The 19981-nt window shown below is 38.9% G+C and overlaps 1 protein-coding gene across 1 annotated transcript in view; it reads right to left on the reverse strand.

The window, feature by feature from the left end:
• The window catches only part of serpini1 (serpin peptidase inhibitor, clade I (neuroserpin), member 1), a 35363-nt gene that overhangs the window by 8391 nt on the left and 6991 nt on the right, over nucleotides 1-19981 (reverse strand). Inside the window, exons 3-7 of the mRNA XM_059946749.1 lie at nucleotides 19106-19336; nucleotides 14865-15059; nucleotides 13458-13662; nucleotides 11525-11622; nucleotides 3852-3938 (exon numbers count right to left, since the gene is read on the reverse strand). Coding sequence (XP_059802732.1) covers nucleotides 3852-3938; nucleotides 11525-11622; nucleotides 13458-13662; nucleotides 14865-15059; nucleotides 19106-19336 — 816 coding nt within the window. The remainder of the gene's footprint in view (nucleotides 1-3851; nucleotides 3939-11524; nucleotides 11623-13457; nucleotides 13663-14864; nucleotides 15060-19105; nucleotides 19337-19981) is intronic.

Below are 19981 nucleotides of genomic sequence, written 5' to 3' on the forward strand. Positions count from 1 at the left end.
AAGGTGGAATCCATCATCAAGGGCCCCCATCACCCAGGACATGCCCTCTTCTCATTACCACCATCAAGGAGGTGGTACAGGAGCCTGATGACACACACTCAACATTTTAAGAAGAGCTTCTTCCTCACCGGCATCACATCTCTGAATGCACAATGAACCCATGAAAACTAACTCAGTGTTACTTACTGTTTTTTGCTCTTTCTACACTCTCTATATTTCTTATTTTAATTTACAGCTTTTTTATGTATTGCAATATACTGTTATCACAAAACATATTTCATGACATTTGCCAGTGATATTAAAGCTGATTCTGATTCTAGCATCAAAGCAAATGGGAAAAAATAGTGTGTCATTGACAAAAGGGAAAAACTGAAAACCAGAAATCAATACAAAGTGACACTGCGCGAGTGCTGACCCGCAGATTAAAAGGGATAGGAATATAGAGTAACCAGTCTATAATTTTAAGTACATCCAAAGTAAAATTTTGGGTGTAATATGACTGTGTGTCTAATCTTACCTACTGCACAAATAATCAAATGATTATTTCATACGTGGACCAACTCAGTAGAACCACGTACTCCTAATCGCATTCCCATCTCTTAAGTCATAGTTACCTCATGTCAACTATCAAGAACCCATCAAGAGCTTCAACACCCTGACTGTAAACTATGGTGCAAAGCATCATCCTCCAGCAGACTCTAACCTTTGACATCTTATGCCACATAGCTGTCAGTCTTTCTTCTTCCTTTTTGAACAAGAGACTCACATTAGCTGTTTTCTAATATTGTGGCACACTCTCAGAATTTAATAAGTTTTGAAAAATTTACAATCATTAAGTCAACGATCTCAGCAGCCACCTCCTTTACAAACAAGATAAAATCTGCAGATGCTGGAAATCCAAGCAGCACACACAAGGCAGGAAGAACTCAGCAGGTCAGGCAACATTTATGGAAAAGAATACGGCTGATGTTTCAGGCCAAGATCCTTCATCAGGACTGAAGAGAAAAAGATGAGGAGTCAGAGTTAGGTGGGGGGAGGGGAGGGAGAAGCACAAGGTGATAAGTGATACTGAGAGGGGGGAGGGGTGAAGTAAAGAGCTGGGAAGTTGATTGATGAAAGAGATACAGGGCTGGAGAAGGGAGAATCCAATGGGAGAATACAGAAGGCCATGGAAGAAAGAAAAGGGTAAGGAGCACCAGAGGAAGGTGATGGTAGGTAAGGAGATAAGGTGAGAGAGGAAAATGGGAATGGAGAATGGTGAAGTGGGGTGAGACAGATTACCATAAGTTCAAGAAATTGATGTTCATGCCATCAGTATGGAGGCTACCCAGACGGAATATAAGGTGTTGCTTCCCCAACCTGTGTGTGGCATCATCACAGCAGCAGTTGAGGTCATGGATTGGCATGTCAGAATGGGAATGGGAAGTGGAATTAAAATGGGTGGCCACAAGGAGATCCCGCTTTTTCCGGTGGACAGTGCTCCTGGTGTGGCCTCCTGTATAACAGATAGGTTTGCCTTACGTTGGGAGACCTCTTTTCCAAGTACCCTCTTCTTTCTTCCATGGCCTTCTGTCCTCTCCCATCAGATTCTCCCTTCTCCAGCCCTGTATCTCTTTCATCAATCAACTTCCCAGCTCTTTACTTCACTCCTCCCCCTCCCCTTTCACCTATCACCTTGTTTATTCCTTCCCTTCCCCTCCCCCACCCACCAGCTTCTAACTCTGACTCCTCATCTTTTTATTCCAGTCCTGATAAAGAGTCTCGGCCTGAAACATTGACAGTAGTCTTTTGCAAAGATGCTGCCTGGTCTGCTGAGTTCCTCCAGCATTTTGTGTGTGTTACTTCCTCTACATTTCTGTGTGTTATGGGCCAGCTGTTTGAATACCTGTCATTTCATTTACTGACCTGTCTCTTAACTTAATTACCCCCAGGCCAACTGAATGAGGGCAACTGAATCTTGGCAACCTGTACGCATGTAACCCATGAGTTTTTCTAATACTTTCTCCCTTGTGGTTTAGAGTTTTACAAGTTTGTCCATCATATTTAATATTAGCCCATCTGTTATCTTTTAGGGCAAAGACTGTTGCAAAAGAGAATGATTTAACATATCTAGCATTTGCTTATGTTATTAATTCACCAGCCTCATCTCTAGAGGTCCACACTTGGCTACCTTCTATTGATTTAGTATTTGTTTTGAATTTCCTCTGCAAATTAGTTCCCCCCATGAACTCCTGAGTCTTTCATTGCTTGATCCTAAAAACTTCCTAGTCAACTGGCCTACCACCAGTACTTGGCATTTTGTATGCCCTACTTTTCAATTTAACATTATCCATCATGGGTGCCAGCCTCTGTACAATCTATGACATCTTTAAAAGGGAGTGCCACAAGACACAGTAACAGAATCAGGACACTTGGTCCATTGAATCCACTCTGCCATTCCATCATGGCTGATTCATTATCATTCTCAATTCCATTCTCCTGCCTTCTCCCCTGTCATCCCTAATAATCAAGAACCTATCAACCTCCAATTTAAATATGCCCAATGATTTGCCTCCACTGCCATCTGTGGCAATGAATTCCACAGATTCACCATCCTCTGGCTAAAGAAATTCCCCCTCATCTCGGTACTAAAGCGACACCTTTGTCTTCTGAGGCTGTGCCCTCCAGTCCTATTACAGACCCTCACCATCCAGGCAGATCCTCTTCTCAGTACTACCATTGAGAAGGTGCAATACCTCAAAGACGTTCACTCAGCATTTAAGAAACAGCTTCTTCACCTCCATCCATTTTGCTCTCTTTTGTACTGTTCATTATATCTCTTATTGTAACCCACTGTAATTATTAATTCTGCACTTCACAGCTGCTCCAAAACCACATGTCAGGGATAATGAACCCATTTCTGATCCTGATCTTCAACCTGTTTGTTAAACACAGACTGTGCCTCTCTCTTATGGAATCCCAGCTTTTAAACTGGGATACATTTTTTCTGTGTGTTATGGGCCAGCTGTCTGAATACCTCCCATTTCATTTACTGACCTGTCTCTTAACTTACTTACCCAGCCCAACTTAAGCAACTTCATCTAATTAAGTTGAGGACACTGGTTTCAACCCATCTTCAAAACGCATTGCAACAGTTCTCTTTTCCCAGTACTAGTGACTGCATCCCATAAATCAGAACCCACATCTCCAACATCATGTTATAAGCCACAGATTTACCTCTCCAATTATGTTTACTCCTTGCTAATTTGCATGTAGTTCAGTTAATAAAATGGAAACAAGAATGCACCAAGTTTTTAGGGCATCATAAATATCCATTGTAACACATACAAGATGCTGGAGCAACTCCGCAGGTCAGGCAGCATCTATGGAAAGGATCTTTCACCAGGACTGGAAAGGAAGGGGACAGAAGCCAGAATAAGGTGGAGGAGGGGAAAGAGTACAAGCTAGATAATTGGTGAAGCCAGGTGGGTGAGGCAGAAGGGATGAAATGAAAAACTGGGAGGTGATAGGTGGAAAAGGTGATAGGACTGAAGGAGGAATCTGATAGGAGTGGGGACCATAGAAAAAAGGGGAGGAGGGACGCCAGAGGGAGGTGATAAGCAAGTGAGGAGAAGAGGCAAGTGGGAAGCCAGACTGGGGAATGGAAGAAGAGGGAAATGGAGTGCAAAAAATTACCTGAAGTTAGAGAAATCTGCTGACTGCTTGACATTGATAACTTCTAAGCATTTAAGAGACCTGCCATATTTCCTTGATTTAAAAACTATGAAAGTTTATGTTATGGAGTACATTCTTACCAAAGCACAGAATTTTAAGGAAAATGAAATGTATATGGCTTCATTAAATGGTTTTACCTGAGGCTGCAGCTGCTTCTGAACCTTCTTCATTCACCTCAATATAAGATGAGTGAATAGCCTTGGAAATGTACAATTCCTTCTTTCCTGCAGCATGGATAAGAAAAGGAAACATTTCACAAGATTAAATCAACACACACTTTGAAGTACATGTCAATTATTTTTTTATTACCAGGTGTGTGGGTTGCTATATTAAAGTTGCATATTCATAAGGGAATATTAATCATTAGTCAATTATTTTCGACATGGAGAAAATAAACTAGAAATTCAAGTGGCATTATTGTTTTACCTCTTTTTACCAAAACTTAATTATTGATGATAAGGAACATCAATGATATTTTTAAATAAAGGTGCTTTGGGAACAAATTAATGTTTCAGGTGGTAGATCAATGCTAATCAAACAGGATATCCAACATCAGACCTCCTCTTAGAGCAATGATATTCATGTACCTGATCCATTTAAGTTCCTGATGAATGATTACCCCCAGTATGTTGACGATGAACTCATCCTACCCTAAATCTTTAGTTAAACTTTTTTTGCTAGAAATAATTATTATTCCATTTTTTGTTGTATTAATGCCACTTGCTATTTATCAGTCCATCCATGAAGCTTACCTGGGTCCTGCTGTAAATAGGGTTGGACTGGTTCAGCATTTCAAATATTGCAAATGGATTTGATTATCATGCATTCAGCAGCAAACATTTCCACTATCGATTTTATGATAGAAGGAAAGCCATTGGCGAAGCCGCAGATATTTTGTTTAGAACTAAGAGTGGAGGTAGTATGATTACTAAGTTGTGGATGACACCATAGGCTGTGGCAGCAAGGAACATTGTCTAAGATTACCACAGGATATAGATCAGGTGGCAAAATATGGTCAGAATGATGGCAGATGGAATTTAATCCCAAAGAATTCAAGGTGATGAATTAGGTGAAGTCAAATGGAGTAAGACCCATATAGTAAATAGTTGAATGCTAAGGAATAATGAATAAAGGAACTTATGGGGTCAAGGCTAGTTCCCTGTAAGTGGAGACACGAATAAATTAGGTGGTGAAAGGAGGACATGGCATACATATTAAAATAGGAATAGAATGTTGCAACTTTACATAGGACTGGTTAGACAGTACGTGGAGTATTGTGTGCACTTTTGGTTGTCACACTATTGGTAAAATGAAGTTGAACTGAAGAAAATGCAATGGAGATTCACCAGAAATATGCCACTTACAAGTCCTGGTGAATCTCTGGTTATGGGGAGAGATTGGATAGGTTAAGTTTGTTTTCCATGGATTACTTGACTAGAGGCATACAAGTTTGTGGGTCATATAAACTTATTAGGTATAAATAGGTAAATCATCTGTTTCCCTGTGAATACCAGTAACAAGAAGGCATTGGTTTAAGATGAGAGGAAGAAGTATAAAGGGGTTGAGGGAATTTGTTTCTACATGCAGAGAATGGTTTATACTTGGTACTCTCCATCAGGGGAGGTGGTGGTTAGATACAACCACAATATTAAAGACATTTAGACAGGCAGTTAAAGAGACAAGATATAGAAAGATACAGACTAAATGTTGGCAAATAGGATTAACGCAGGTGGGAAAAGTGCACCATACATCAGGAGAGTCAGCAGGCCTGTTTCTGTGCTATACAACTCCATGAACCTTGTCCCAAGGAACTCTGAGGTGACCAGAATGCAATGATGTCCTGGGATGGTTGTGATGGAGGTCCAAGGATCATCTCTTCTATTAGGTATAATTACAGCCAATCAAAAGCTTTCTCTCAAAATCCATGAACTTGTTAAAACAAAGAGCCCATGAATTAGTCCAAGGCCAAATGAATGGACAGAATAAGGAATACTATTAAGATTTGACTATATGGGTGAGAATGTCCACCTGTTAGAATATTTTACTCCAAGAAATTTAAGATAAATGCAATTAGACAATAGAACATTCCAACACAGGCCCAGCTCTTAGGCCTATGTTATGCTGAATATATTTAGCCAATAAACCCCAATCTGTGAAGACCCATATTCAGATCAGCCATGATCTTACTGAATGGCAGAGCAGGCTCGATGGGCCAGATGGCCTATTCCTGCCCCTATTTTTTATGTTCTTATGTAATTAATATAATCCCAGAGATTGACTGTATCCCTACCTTCTCAGCACATTCTTGTGCCTAGGAATCTCATAAATTCTTCCTACCTATTTTCTTCCATCAATATCCCTGGTAGTACATTCCAGGCTCTAAATAAAAACTTGCCTTGCACACCTCCCTTACACTTTTTCCCTCTCACTTTGAATGCATGTCCTATAGTACAAGACGTTTCAATCCTGGTGAACAGATATTGGGTGTCTACTCAATGTCCTGCATAGTATTTTAAAAATTTCTACAAGATCCCCCTTTAGCACTGGTCATTCTAGAGAAAACAGCCCCAGTTTGTCCAACCTCTCCACATTACACATATCCTTCAAACCAGGCAGCATCCTGGTAAACCTCTGCTGGATCCTTTCCAAAGCTTCCACATCTTTCCTAAAATGAGGTGACCAGAATGGAAGAAAGTATGCTAAATACGGCTTGAACAGTTTCATGAAGTTTATAACATTGCATGCCTTAACTAATGAACACAATCATGTCTTATGCCTTCTTTACCCCTTCAACCTGTGTGGCCACATCTAGGGAGTCACACACCTGGACCCAAAGATCCTTCCATTTATCAATGCCGTTAAGGATCCTGTCAGTAAGTGTGTACACTCCCTTTGCTTTGGATCTCCCAAAGTGAAATACCTCACACTTACTCGGATTAAACTACACCTGCCACTTCTCTGCCCATTTCGGAAACTGATCTATATCCTGTTGTATCCTTTGACAAACTTGTATGCCATCCACAATCCCACCAACTTTTTGTCATCTGCAAACCTCTTCACCCACATTTTCCATCCAAATTATTTGTATACATGATAAAGAGGAGTCCCAGTACAGATCCCTGTGGAACTCCACGAGTCATAGGCCTCCATCCAAAATAAGACCCTTCACCACAATCCTCTATCTTCTATAGGCAAACCAATTTTGGAACCAATCAGACAAATTACCATGGATCCCATACATTGTACTTTTCTAGAGAACCTACCATGTGGGACCTTATCTAATGCCTTACTAAAATTCATGTATTCAACATCAACTGTGCTATCTCCATTAACCATCTTCATCTCTTCAAAAAACTCAGATTAGTCAGCCATGGAAATCCTACTTGGACAATACTTCTCCAAATGCCCATATATCCTATCCATAAAAAAATCCTCTCCATTAGTTTTCCTATCACTGATGTGATCATCACTGGTCCATAATTTTGAAGGATATCTCTATTTTCCATTTTGAACAAAGGAACAACATTAGTTACCCAACAGACCCCCAGCACTACACCGGTGGGTAGTGAAAATGCAAGAGAAGAAAGTAATATAGAGTGGAAAAAACTATGGAAGGCCTGTAATTTTATGAAAATTCTATATAATATTTTTCACCGTGCAGGCTTCAAAATAACAATCACTTCCATTATTAGAAATGATCATTAGTGAAGTCAATTATTTTTCTGGCAAACTGATGCAAATTGAACGTCAGTGGATGAGGAAGCACAATATTAGCATTCATGACAGAAGTCGCCATTCTATTATTATGCAAAACAGAAAAGGAAAATCAGCTATTTTTGTTTTTACCCAAAATGAATTTACAAAATTCATATTTCAATTTGATTGATCTGTTTTATCAGAACTCTCAAACAGATAAGAAATCAAAACCTTGCAGCTCTAAAAAAAGAAATGACTGGAAATTCCTCTTTGCAGATTAGGCAACATGATTAAACTAGTCAGCATCACCGAATTCTCAAATTATCTCTGAAGCATGAAAAGTGACTCAATGTGTGCATGAGCGAAGTACATATTTGTCTGAAAAGTCAATTTAGCATTTAGATTGTTGAGCAGCAGCAGATTAATAATAACATGCCACTCACATGTGTAATCTACCTGTTGTTTAAGATTAAAAGTACAGCGCAGTGATCTGTAACTTGAATTTCATTGTGCAAGCAACTGATTAATAAGTAATTATCCACATTTATCCAATATTGCCAGACTGAAGTTTCACTATAATGCTGGGGTTATGAAGGATCTCCATATCGCTCCGCTTAAATTAAAAACTCCCTTCGCTCACGTTGCTATGGTTTCTTAGAATATGTTAGCCAACATAATAATGTAGATTATTCCCACCTGTGTACATGCTGCATACCAGCTCTCATGCACTTTGGTCAAATGTTTGTACAACATCATGATCTCTGTGCAATTGACCCAAATATAATAGAATAACACAAAGCTCAACAAACCAGAGACATGCATAATTAATTATTGCTGCTTAAATATATTCCCCTGCAGTACCCTACATCAAATTCACATTTGTGCTATTTGTAATATGGTCTTGCTTTCATCCAGAGATATTTATCAGGTATGCTGCATACACAAAGCACTTAGCATTGTCAGTGATCCCTCCAATCTCTTTGGCCACCTACCATTAGACAAGCGGCACAGTTGCATTAGGAAAAGAACTCTTAGGATGGGAACCAGCTTCTTCCCCCAAGCCATAAACTTTCTGAACTCCCTGCCACCACCCAGGTCTGATCATGCATGAAACAGCAGTAGCGTTATACTGTTCACTTTTTAACTTGTATCGTATAAGCACCTTGTTATTTGTTAATTTACTAGTGGTAATATTACTTTATAAGTTATGTGTATGACCTCTACATACTGTGTTGTGCCCCTTGGTCCTGAGGAACATTGTTTCCTTTGATGGTATATATGGGTATGGTTGATGGACGATAAACTTGAACTATTTGCAAATGCAGACTTAGACAAACACATTGCTGACTTAATTTTTTTAAGATGCTTGTGTTCAAAGAAACAATACTGTTACAAAATTTGCAATGAATGCATGAATAATAAAAATATTTTTCAATGCTAAGTGTGTACTTTAATTCAAATGTTAATAATATATTGACCTTCCAGCGGTTGGCTTTAGAATGAAAATCACAGAATTTCTGATGGAGTATGCACTACGCATTCATTTGCCTCAAATGTCTGCTCTCTTCTGAGGTTTGTTCATGCTTAGGAATCCTCACAACAGTTGAACTAAAGGCCTTCTGCAACTGGTGAACACCCGAGGGACCAAACTGCATCGTTAAAGCTGAAGCATACATTTTAATTGAAGCTTTCTTTTGTTTTCATGGTTTTTTTTTCTAAAATAAAATTTCCAATCTGTCCCACACTGTCTATCGAATACCAGTTCCCCATTTCCTGCACATTCCTCCTCAAATATTCATTGATGACACGAGACCTGATTCGTACCAAGGATTTTTGAACCTAGTTAAAACCAATGTGCTGAGATAATAGATGGGTAATGCCTTACAGCAGCATTTCTCATTGGGGTTCCGTACAACCCTAAGGTTCCTTGTGAGGTCGCCGGGGGTTTGTAAGAGATTGTGATCTAAAAAAATTGTTTTTTGAACTTTGCGCAACATGCGATGCTAGCACTCATAGTGGTGGACAGTGACCGAACAGCCGTTAGCAATCTCGTTAGAGGTCTCTGAGCCCAGTTGGACTGTGTTTATTTGCTTGAGTGCATTCTCAGTTTCTAACGTACGATAGGGGAGGCCTTTGATAATTGGCAAGTGCTGTATTGTACTGAGTGGAGGACAATAGGCTGATGAGCGTGAAGTGTGTTTTCCAAGCATCGAACGGACTCTTCTAACTTGGGCTGTGATGTCAGACCTTCCCTCCCAAATTACTTCTGCCACGCTAACTGACTTATGTGAGCAAACAAACTCCACCCGTGCAGTAGAAAATTAGAGGGATTTTTTCATTCTAAAGGAGGAATTCTTACGCAATGTGATTCAGCTGCTGGCCTGCCACTTTGTTGTTGTAAATGTTGCAAAAGGAAGATTATATAGGTTACAAGTGAATTGTATTGTGAAGTTTCTGTACTTTTTGCTGTTTTCTCATTTAGTTATTTATTATGCTATTTTTAAAAATATTTTATTAACCCATGTTTTACAGACATGTCTGACAGTACAATTGTCTGAGTCATTTCACTGAGCTAGACACAGACACAAAAAAGTCTGTCTTTACAATGAAAGCTACTTATCAGTGGGTTTTATCTGGACTGGGGATCCGGGTTGTCCTGTTCCATTGTGCAGTCTGTGGTAAACAACCTACAAATGCAGCAATGGCTCCAAAAAAATTGAAAAGACGTTTAACTACAAATCACAGCAATATGATACGTAAAAGTGCTGATTATTCTAAACGGCCATTGGAATCTCAAAACAAAGTAAGGCTTTTGTTAATAAAGCCACAGTCAGTAAAAGGACAGAGGAAGCAAGTTATTTAGAAGAACTTACTACCCAGAAAAGAAAATGTCACACAGTTGGTGAGTACCTAATAATGCCAGCATGTAAAATTAGAGTGGGTAAAATGTTAAGACGAGATACAGTATGAGAAATTGAAAAGGTTTAATTCTCAAACAGTACCCATAAGTTGATTTTATGATCACATGTCACATGACACTGAAGAGGTTTTGTGTGATAAACTGGGAAAAAAAACAGCTTCTCTATCCAGGTTGATGAGTCAACAGATTTCACCAATAAATGTCATGTTGTAGCATTTGTAAGATTTGTAAATGATTGTATAATTCAAGAAAGCTTTGCCTGTTGCAAAGAGCTGCCAGAAACAAGTATAAGTCAAGATATATCTAATGTTTTATCTTCATATCTGAAAATAAAAGGTCTGTCTCGGAGGAACTGTGTTAGCAACTGTGTTGCTTTGGCTTATGGTTTTTAGGAACTTAACTATTCAACATTGTCGATAAATTTTCATGTTGTAGATAGCATTAATTAAAATCAACTTACAGCCTTTATTTAAATTAATTCTACCGAGCCTACCCTTAGAAAAATTAAATCTCATTTGGCTTAATACATTCTGCTAAATAACGGGCTTATGTTTTCTTTATGAGTTTTTAAAATTCATGAAAAGGAAAGAAAGAGATTAATTTCAAGAAAGGTAAGATAAGCTTAATTACCTTTTTTCAAGAAAGGTTGGCTAAAAATTTATTCTCTATTCAAAAGAGCATTGGCAATTATTTTTGTATTATTATATCTACAACTTATTGATCACACCAACTTACCATGAGCTGCGGATGCTATGTATTTATATTTTGCGCAGGGATTCCCTGAGACCTGAAAATTATTTTAAGAGTTTCTCCAGGGCAAAAAGGTTGAGAAGGACTGTCTTACAGTGTCATCTAATCCAAACTGTGCACTATAATTTTGTACCCATGTTCAATTATTTCTTTTTGCCCATTTAAGATTTATTTTTGGCAAAACAGATGAGATGTCCTGAAAGAACAAATCTATTAGCATTATGGCATCTCATCAAAACTGGGGAATGCTGGTGTGCCCAACAGCAATAGGCTTTGTTCTCTAGGAGAGATTTCTCACCGAGCTCTTTAATCTATTGCTATTAATATTTCCTCACCCTAATAATCAAAAACATGACAGAGGATATCTACAAATACTTGACAATTATCAGACTTTTTTATTACACATGAACAATATTGATGAACTTTAAATGAACAGACTCTTACCAGTCATTGCTGAGAGGTCAGCATTAACATTAAACAGGTCCAAGATGCCAAGGCTAGCCAGGATCTCCTTCAGATCAACATTCTGCATCACCTTAAATCTAGTAACATAGATACATATGCAAAAACTCAAACAATAATGAACAATAGTACAATATAAAAAGCATTCTTACAGCAAATATCTAACACAGTATATTCAATTTTGTAAAGGCAAAGAATAATAAATATTATTTTATTGAGAACTAAGAGCAACAATGGTGGCAAATGCACCACTACATAATACAATTTCAAACCAAACAACTTATTTGATTTGATGGAAATTGCATTCTCAGTTCTGTATCTTGGCTTTGAATCCTCTACAAATGCTTTTAAGGTCTGTGGCAGCTGGTGATGCTTAAAATACACCCGCATGAACATACAAGATTTGCTGTGCTATTGGTGCTATTTATTGTTACAGTAAATGCTGGACAACTTGAATTGGATATTTTAGTTGCCAAATTTGCAAGGTGAATTGGTGAATGAGAGACAAAGAGTAACTGTCTTCCAATCAATCCTGCAGTCTGAATTCAATTTGAATTAACTGGAACAGAAATTATTCAATAGCTTTGAGCATATGGTCCGCTATTTTAAAATACAAGTTGCATTTTAAGTATCTTCAGTTCTTTAAGAACTTAATACTAATTAGTTTTTCTCATAATATTTTTGGTTAAGAGAAAGTTAATGGCAAGTAGTCAGTTGATACAGGGCACCTGTGGTATCTAACAGAGAACTATAGGGTCCAATCCCATTTTCTAGGTCGTGGATCTTCAAATACATATCTAGGTAATTTTTGAATGGGATGAAGATTTCTGCCTGATCATTCCTTCAGGAAAATATTCACTCTGGTTAAAAAAAATCCTCATCTACCACTAACTTGTTTTTCTTTTTATGCTTATCTGCTTTAAAAAATGTAATTTATAGTTACTTCATTTGGGATCTCAGTTTAAAATATCTGAGTCTCCCTTCAGATTCCTCTGCTCCAACCAAAAGCGCCAGCTGAATCTTAGCACATAGATTCAAATTTCACTCCCAGAAACATCTTAATAAATCTCATCTACATCACCTTCTACACAAACCCATCTTTTCTGTAATATGCTCACCAGAAATGAATACAGGACATGAGCTGTGGTCTAATATGGTCTCCTAAGCACAACCTCCCCATCTTCACTTTCCATGCCTACAGATAACAAGAGAAAGAATCCAGAATGCCCACTTAACCACCAGATCAACAAGCTGAGCTACCTTTAGGACCTGGAATAGGCACGGAGGACAATGAAGCAGACTCTCTGTGCCCTGAGACATCAGGCAACGTTTGCAAGAAGATCCTGTAGCCCTATCCTGGAAGACCTCTTAGTAATTAATAGGAAGCTAAGGTGGAGTTAGAGTTGTATCTTCCATCAAAACCTAAAGTTTATTTGTTTGTTTTTGTTTTACAACTTTTATTTGTCTGCAATATTCCAAAATGTTTAAAGACTATTAAAATTGCTGTAAACAAAGATTTAAAAAGCAATAAATACACCTTCAATACAAAAAAAGTCAAAGAAGAATAATTTTAAATAATTTCCCATTCAGGAAAGCAATGGAATTTGACATTGGGCAAGACAGAGTCCAATGATGGAGCAGAGCAAAGTGCCAACAGCCAGAAATTTCTGGGCCTCTAGTGGATCTTCAGAGCTCTGGGCAGCAGCTGGAAGCATACCTTGAAGAGACTGCGCAGTGGAGTTACGAACAGTGTCTTCTTACTCAGCAGCAGCTACAAATAAATGTTTTCTTCTGACACATCAGACCACAAACAGCACACTTCACTCTCATGTTCACTGAGCTTCATACACTTCAAAATAACTGGGTAAACATATTAGTCATGGTACTGATTTTTATTCCATTACAAATTTCTCACCTTGGCAGAAACACTTCAACCTTCTGCTTCTTCACAGAGCTTGCCCATTCATCAATGAGTTGCGTTTTAATAAGGGGTTCCAAGGTGGCTAGTTGTACTTCCTGTCTTGGGAGAACTATCATCATACTCAGTTCGTCACCAAGGTAAGGCATTTCTAAGACCTGGTAAACTCCTCCCACCTCATTGGAGCCATCACTGAACTCACCTAGAAACAAAAACAAACTGCATCTACATATAATTCACAACCTCTGACTGTCAATGAAATCCACTTTAAACAATAGCTGAGTACTTTTTATTGAACACACAACACAACATAAGATATAGGAGCAGGAGTAGGCCATCCGGCCCATCAAGCCTGCTCTGCCATTCAATAAGATCATGGCTGATCTGTCCGTAAACCCAGCTCCATCTACCTGCCTTTTCCCCATAACACTTAATTCCCTTACTATGTAAAAATTCTATCTAACAGTTTCTTAAATATATTTAATGAAGAAGCCTCAACTGCTTCTCTGGACAGAGAATTCCACAGATTCACCACTCTCCTGGAAAAAAAGTTTCTCCTCATCTTCGTCCTAAATCTTCTCCCCTGAATCTTGAGGCAATGTCCCCTAGTTCTAGTCTCACCTACCAATGGAAACAACTTTCTTACTTCTATATTATCTATCCCTTTCAAAATTTTGTATGTTTCTATAAGATCCCCTCTCATTTTTCTGAACTCCAGAGAGTATAACCCCAGGCTTTTACATGAAGGACAACTACCGGCCAGGAGTAGAACAAGTTCTATGGCAATTCTTTGAAATATAGCCATTGAAACCATTTTCATTTACATGGCTCTTTCAAAAGGCAATACCTCCAACAGTGCAACATAGTCTCACAACTGCATTGCAACAGTCACCTGGATTTGTACTCTGCTCTCTGGAGTGGAACTTAAACACTTGACTACCAACTTTGTAGGACTCTTTCTTCTAAAAGAATCCCAGCTTGCAGAATGCAGTAAAATAATGAAGCAGAGGGAGAGAGAAAGGTGGCAGAGAGGAGGGAGAAAGCAGAGAAAGATAAAGCAAAATGAGAGAAAAGTGTAAATTGAAGGGGGAACACAACAAATGGTATGGATTTGGTGTCATGTTCAGAATTCACCTTCCATCCAATTTCTGCACCACTTGGTAGGTACTATTTCACTGTAATAGTACCTCACCAAGTGGTTAAATGCACTGAAACATGGAAACAAAAACTCATTGTGTCCATTTCAGCAGAGAGTTGCTGTACAAGGTTACATAACCAAAGAAAGTTAGGAAACAAAGAAATACTATTCTCTACAAATTTGTACTTTTTTCCCCCAATGACAAGGCAGCTGAATGGAAAGGTCAGTTTTAATTAACAGTACAAAATAACTAAGCGTTTGCAAACCGTAGAAGAAGTCATCTTGCTGATGCATCATGGGTATCTGTATTTCACTTTCATCATCTTTGGTAAAAGGGAAAGTATGTGTATGCTCTGCTCGGAATGGAGACTTCCAGTTTCCTTTAAAATAAATTGCATTGACGAGGACTACGTGGGCCAAAGCATTCAAGTCCTTCCTTGATAAAAGGTTCTGTATTTTGCCTGTGTAGATAAAAGAAAAGATTATTTTACAAATATGCAATACAAACAGGGATCTACATTGTACACCCAAACTAAACCATTTCAATTATGTTGCAAATTTAGCTACTGTTAATGTTCCATAGCTGGTTGCAAAACTGGAAGTGATTCCTACTTGCTCTGGGAATGAAATTTCTGGCTTCCAAATTGAAAATCCTTTTGCAACAATGATCCCCAAAACATGAAAAGTTGTGTGCAGGAATGAATGTTCCTGGTGAGGAATAGGGTGGCAATCAACAGCTTTGTTGTCCTGGATTGTGTTGATTCTGTTGAGTATTGCCGTTCTCATGCAGATCCAGGCATATTCTTTCACACATAGCTTTTACTTCATGAAGGGCAAATGAGGTTTGATGAATGAGATAGGAATCACAGTCCTGAAGGTGCTCCTGTAGCAATACCACATGTTAATGGTGTCTCTCGGGATAAGGATGGCAGAAGAATGTCAGTGATGCCATTGAACACCAAGGGAAGAGGGCTATGTTTACTTACCAGATGTTCTGGTCGACTCATGTCAATTCACTATTTCCCAGCTTAGCCAAGTAACGTATTGCCATATTTACAAATCCAGAAGCTTATCTTTTAGTGAATGCCCCAAATCTTCTACCATCACCATCCTTGGGCATTCCACATTCAATTGATATCATACCCAGCAGCAAAAGCACTCGAGTCTGAACACTGACTCTGATAACTCCAGGTGTCAGGTTAAAGAAACTGTCATTTTCAACCTCTATGTTAAATAGAACTCAACAGAATCATTGATTGCAACAAGGAAACTGATAAAGTCAAAGTGGAAAGTTTACTGGTCATTGCCAAGATTATCTGAACTATACAACCCAGTTGGACCCTGAAAGATATCAATGTCAGAAGCAGCATGTGGCAAATAATAACTGTACAAATTTATATTAGTAAGAAAACAATACAGGCTGTTTAGCAAATACCACTTGGATTAAATAGGTACTAGAAAATGACACTCTCCACTTCTCCCAATGGCATTACCATCATTAAAATCAACATTATCATTATCCTCTAGGTTATCTCAGGGGGTCTAGAAACCAGAGCACCAGGTCAGAAAGTGAAGAGATAGAGCGGAGGGAAGTTATCATGGCCAGTAAGTCAGGAAGGATCTATATTTCAAAGTTTCATGGATTTTGCTTCTATTAACTGAGACATTCAGTGCAAGAGTAGGGAAAGTTATTTTTCAGCTTTATAAAACTCATATTAGACCACATATGGAGCATCGCATTCAATTCTGGTTGCCTCTGTACAAGAAAAATAGAGAGGAGTCAGAAGAGGTTTTACTAGGATACTCACAAAATGCTGGTAGAACACAGCAGGCTAGGCAGCATCTATACGGAGAAGCAATGTCGACGTATCGGGCCGAGACCCTTCGTCGGGATGAAAGGGTCTAGGCCTGAAACGTCGGCATTGCTTCTCCCTATAGATGCTGCCTAGCCTGCTGTGTTCTACCAGCATTTTGTGTGTGTTGTTGTTTGAATTTCCAGCATCTGCAGATTTCCTTGCGTTTGCTCTTTAAATTTACTAGGATACTGCCTGGATTGGAGGGCAGGTGCTATAAGGAGAGATAGGACAAACTAGGGCTGTTTTCTCTAGAGTGACAGAGGCCAAGAGCTTACCTGGCAGAAATTTACAGGACAGAGTCATAGAGTGATGTAACACCGCAATGGATAATCCCAAGTCTGGCTGCGAAAGGCGGAGGGTTGGGCCTAGGGATGGTAACTCTCCCACGAAAGCCTAGAACTACACAAACACCAAAAGAGGCTGGGAGAGGATGGATCTCTGGCTGCTAGTAACAACTTGAAAGACTGGCCCAGGACAGACTACTCTGGGGAGCTGCTGTTGACAGCCGATGCCCCATTAGGGGTGATGGGCTTTAAAAAAATGTCACAGAACTTTACTGCACATTAACTCATGTAGTCCATGCTGTATTATTATTCTGTAGTGTCCCATTGACCTACAGCCACAGCACAGACCTTCCATCAGTGCATTTTTCCTATCCAAATTTCCCTTAAAATTGAAATTGAACCCACTACTTCTGCTGGCAACTTGTTCCACACTCACATCACCTTCTGACAGAAGAAATTCCCTCTCATGTCCTCCTTAACCATTTCATCTTTCACACTCATCTCATTAACTCTAGTTCTAGTCTCACCCAACCACAGTAGAAAAATCCTGCTTACATTTACCCCATCTATATCCTTCATAATTTTGTATACCTCCCTTTGTTATCTTACACTCCAGGGAATACAGTCCTAACCTATTCAACCTTTCCTTATAACTCAGGTCCTCAAGTCCCAAGAGCATCCTTGTAAATTTTCTCTGCACTCTTTCAATCTTATTGATATCTTTCCTGTAGGTAGATGACCAGACTTGTACACAATACTCCAAATTAGGCCACACCAACATCTTATACAACTTCAACATAACATCCCAAATCCTGTACTCAGTATTTATGAATATCAATGTGCCCAAAGCTCTCTTTACAACCCTATCTATCCGTGAGAACACCTTTAAGGAATTATGGATCTGTATCCCTAGATCCTCCTGTCCTACCGTACTCCTCAGTGCCCTACTTTCACTGTGTAGTTCTTACCTTCGTTTGTCCTCCCAAAGTCCAACACCTCACACCTGTCTGCATTAAATTCCATCTGCCATTTTTCAGCCCATTTTTCCAGCAGGTGCAGATCCCACTGCAAGCTTTGATAACTTTCCTCACTGTCGATTACACCACGGATCTCGGCATCATCAACAGATTTGCTGATCCAGTTTACCACATTATCATCCAGAACTTTGACATAGATGACAAATGACAGACCCAGCAGCACACCACTGATCACAGGCCTTCAGTCAGAGAGGCAACCATCTACCACCATCTCTGGTTTCTTCCATGAAGCCAAAGTCAAATGCAATGTACTAACTCATCCTGAATGCCAAGTGACTGGACCTTCTTGACCAAATCTCCATGTGGGACCTTGTCAAAGAACTTGCTAAAGTTCATGTAGGCAATATCTAAATTATAAGCATAGATAAAATTGACAACCAGTCTCTTTTCCTCATGGTAGAAATGTCTAATACTGTAGGTCATGCATTTAAGATGAGAGGGGGAAGTTCAAAGGAGATTAGTGAAGGATTCTTTCTTTTTTTAAATAGACAGAGTGGTGGGTGACTGGAATATACTGCCAGGGTAGTAGCTGAGACACACACGAGAGAGGCATTTAATAGTCTCTTATGCAGAGAATGGCGGATATGGACTACGAGCAAGCGGAAGGAAGTAGATTAAAGAGGTGTCATTAGCTTAATTAGCTTGGAACAATATTGTGGACAGAAGGGCCTATTCAAGTTCAATTGTCAGTCAACTATACACGGGTACCGATGAATACAGCCAAATGAAACAGCGTTTCTCCGGGCCCAAAGTACAAAACACAGTACCAACAGTTGTAGAAAAAGGCACATTTTGCACATAAGAAAGCAGCAAACAGAGACACAGAAAAACAAATAATGTAACACAAGTTCCTGATTCCCTGGTTGTTGCTGGCAAATAGAAGCCCGTAGCAGTCTGCAGAGGAACACATTCCAGCCTGTCTTCCACCGATTCCTGTACTGTTCTCATCTTCTGTTATTACCACTGACAGGAAACTTAACTGGGGCAGTAGCGCTAGTGAATTGGTTGAAAGAATAGATGAAGGTCCACTTTTCTTCCCAGCACACCCATCCCTCATGAAGCACCAGCAGTAAAAGCAAAGGAATACTTTCCACTTGCCTGGATCCACACAAGTTCCACAGCAGTGAGGAGATTTAATGCAATACACTCATTTCTATCACACTACAAGAACATATTCATGATTCACCAATCATTATTGCAAGGGTTTCCAATTTACAAGCCACTAATTTCATTTTTAAAGCAGCAAAGATTAATTCCAATTTGGCAAGTTATTTTTTGCATATCCCCGTGTATGTGATGGGGAGAAACATTGTAATCTGGCAATACTCACTAGCAGTTTGATTCTTTACCCATTCATTGATGAGATCAGCCACTGAAGAAGGGTGGTTGAAGTCAACATTTTCAGCACTGGCACTGAAATACCTGTTCAGCATATGTAGGTAATTGTCACTTAGTTGAAATCCTTCCTGCACAAACAGCGAGTTGGCAACTTCCATTACATACTGCTGATGATCTGCTTTCATTGATTGAGAAAGGTCATGGAAGAAGCCAAATTCTTCACCTGAGCAGAATAAATTAGCAATTTTATAATATAGTCCATAATAATACATCACAATTGGGACATTTCACATTTTCAAGGTTTTCCACATTCTTTAAGAAAACTTCATACAAGTAAGTGGGAAGAATTGAAGTAGTTTTTCAGGGGTAAACATGAAAATCATTTTCAGAAACATCTCAATTTTTAAGTGGAAGAAACAAAGAAATGAATGGAAATGTAGTACAAAGAAATAACACTTTTCCTCAAAGAACTTCACTGCAGAACAAGCTATTTTGGCTACATAGCGGTCATCATTCCATGAATAATGGATTAAATACATTTAAATTTCCATCATCCATTCACGGTAGCATACCCAAGTTCAAAATAACTCCTCAACACAATAGAAAAGGACAATAAATTGAACTCAGTAGGAGCAGAGTTTGAGTTCTACAATAAATTCTAGAAGGTAAGATAATGGTTTGTGTGTTCAGGCAAGATAATGGTTTGTGCGTCTTGTGCAAGATGCTATTGTTCAGGATGCAAGGGTGTGCAGGGAAAAAACAAGTAGTATGCAAAAGCAAATAGATGATTCATCATCTATTGTGTATACATGTTTCATATCAATAAAATTATCAATTATAGCTGCTGCTGACCAATTTGTTCTACTGT

The sequence above is a fragment of the Hypanus sabinus genome, chromosome 2, assembly GCF_030144855.1.
Source record: "Hypanus sabinus isolate sHypSab1 chromosome 2, sHypSab1.hap1, whole genome shotgun sequence".
Classification (NCBI taxonomy): domain Eukaryota; kingdom Metazoa; phylum Chordata; class Chondrichthyes; order Myliobatiformes; family Dasyatidae; genus Hypanus; species Hypanus sabinus.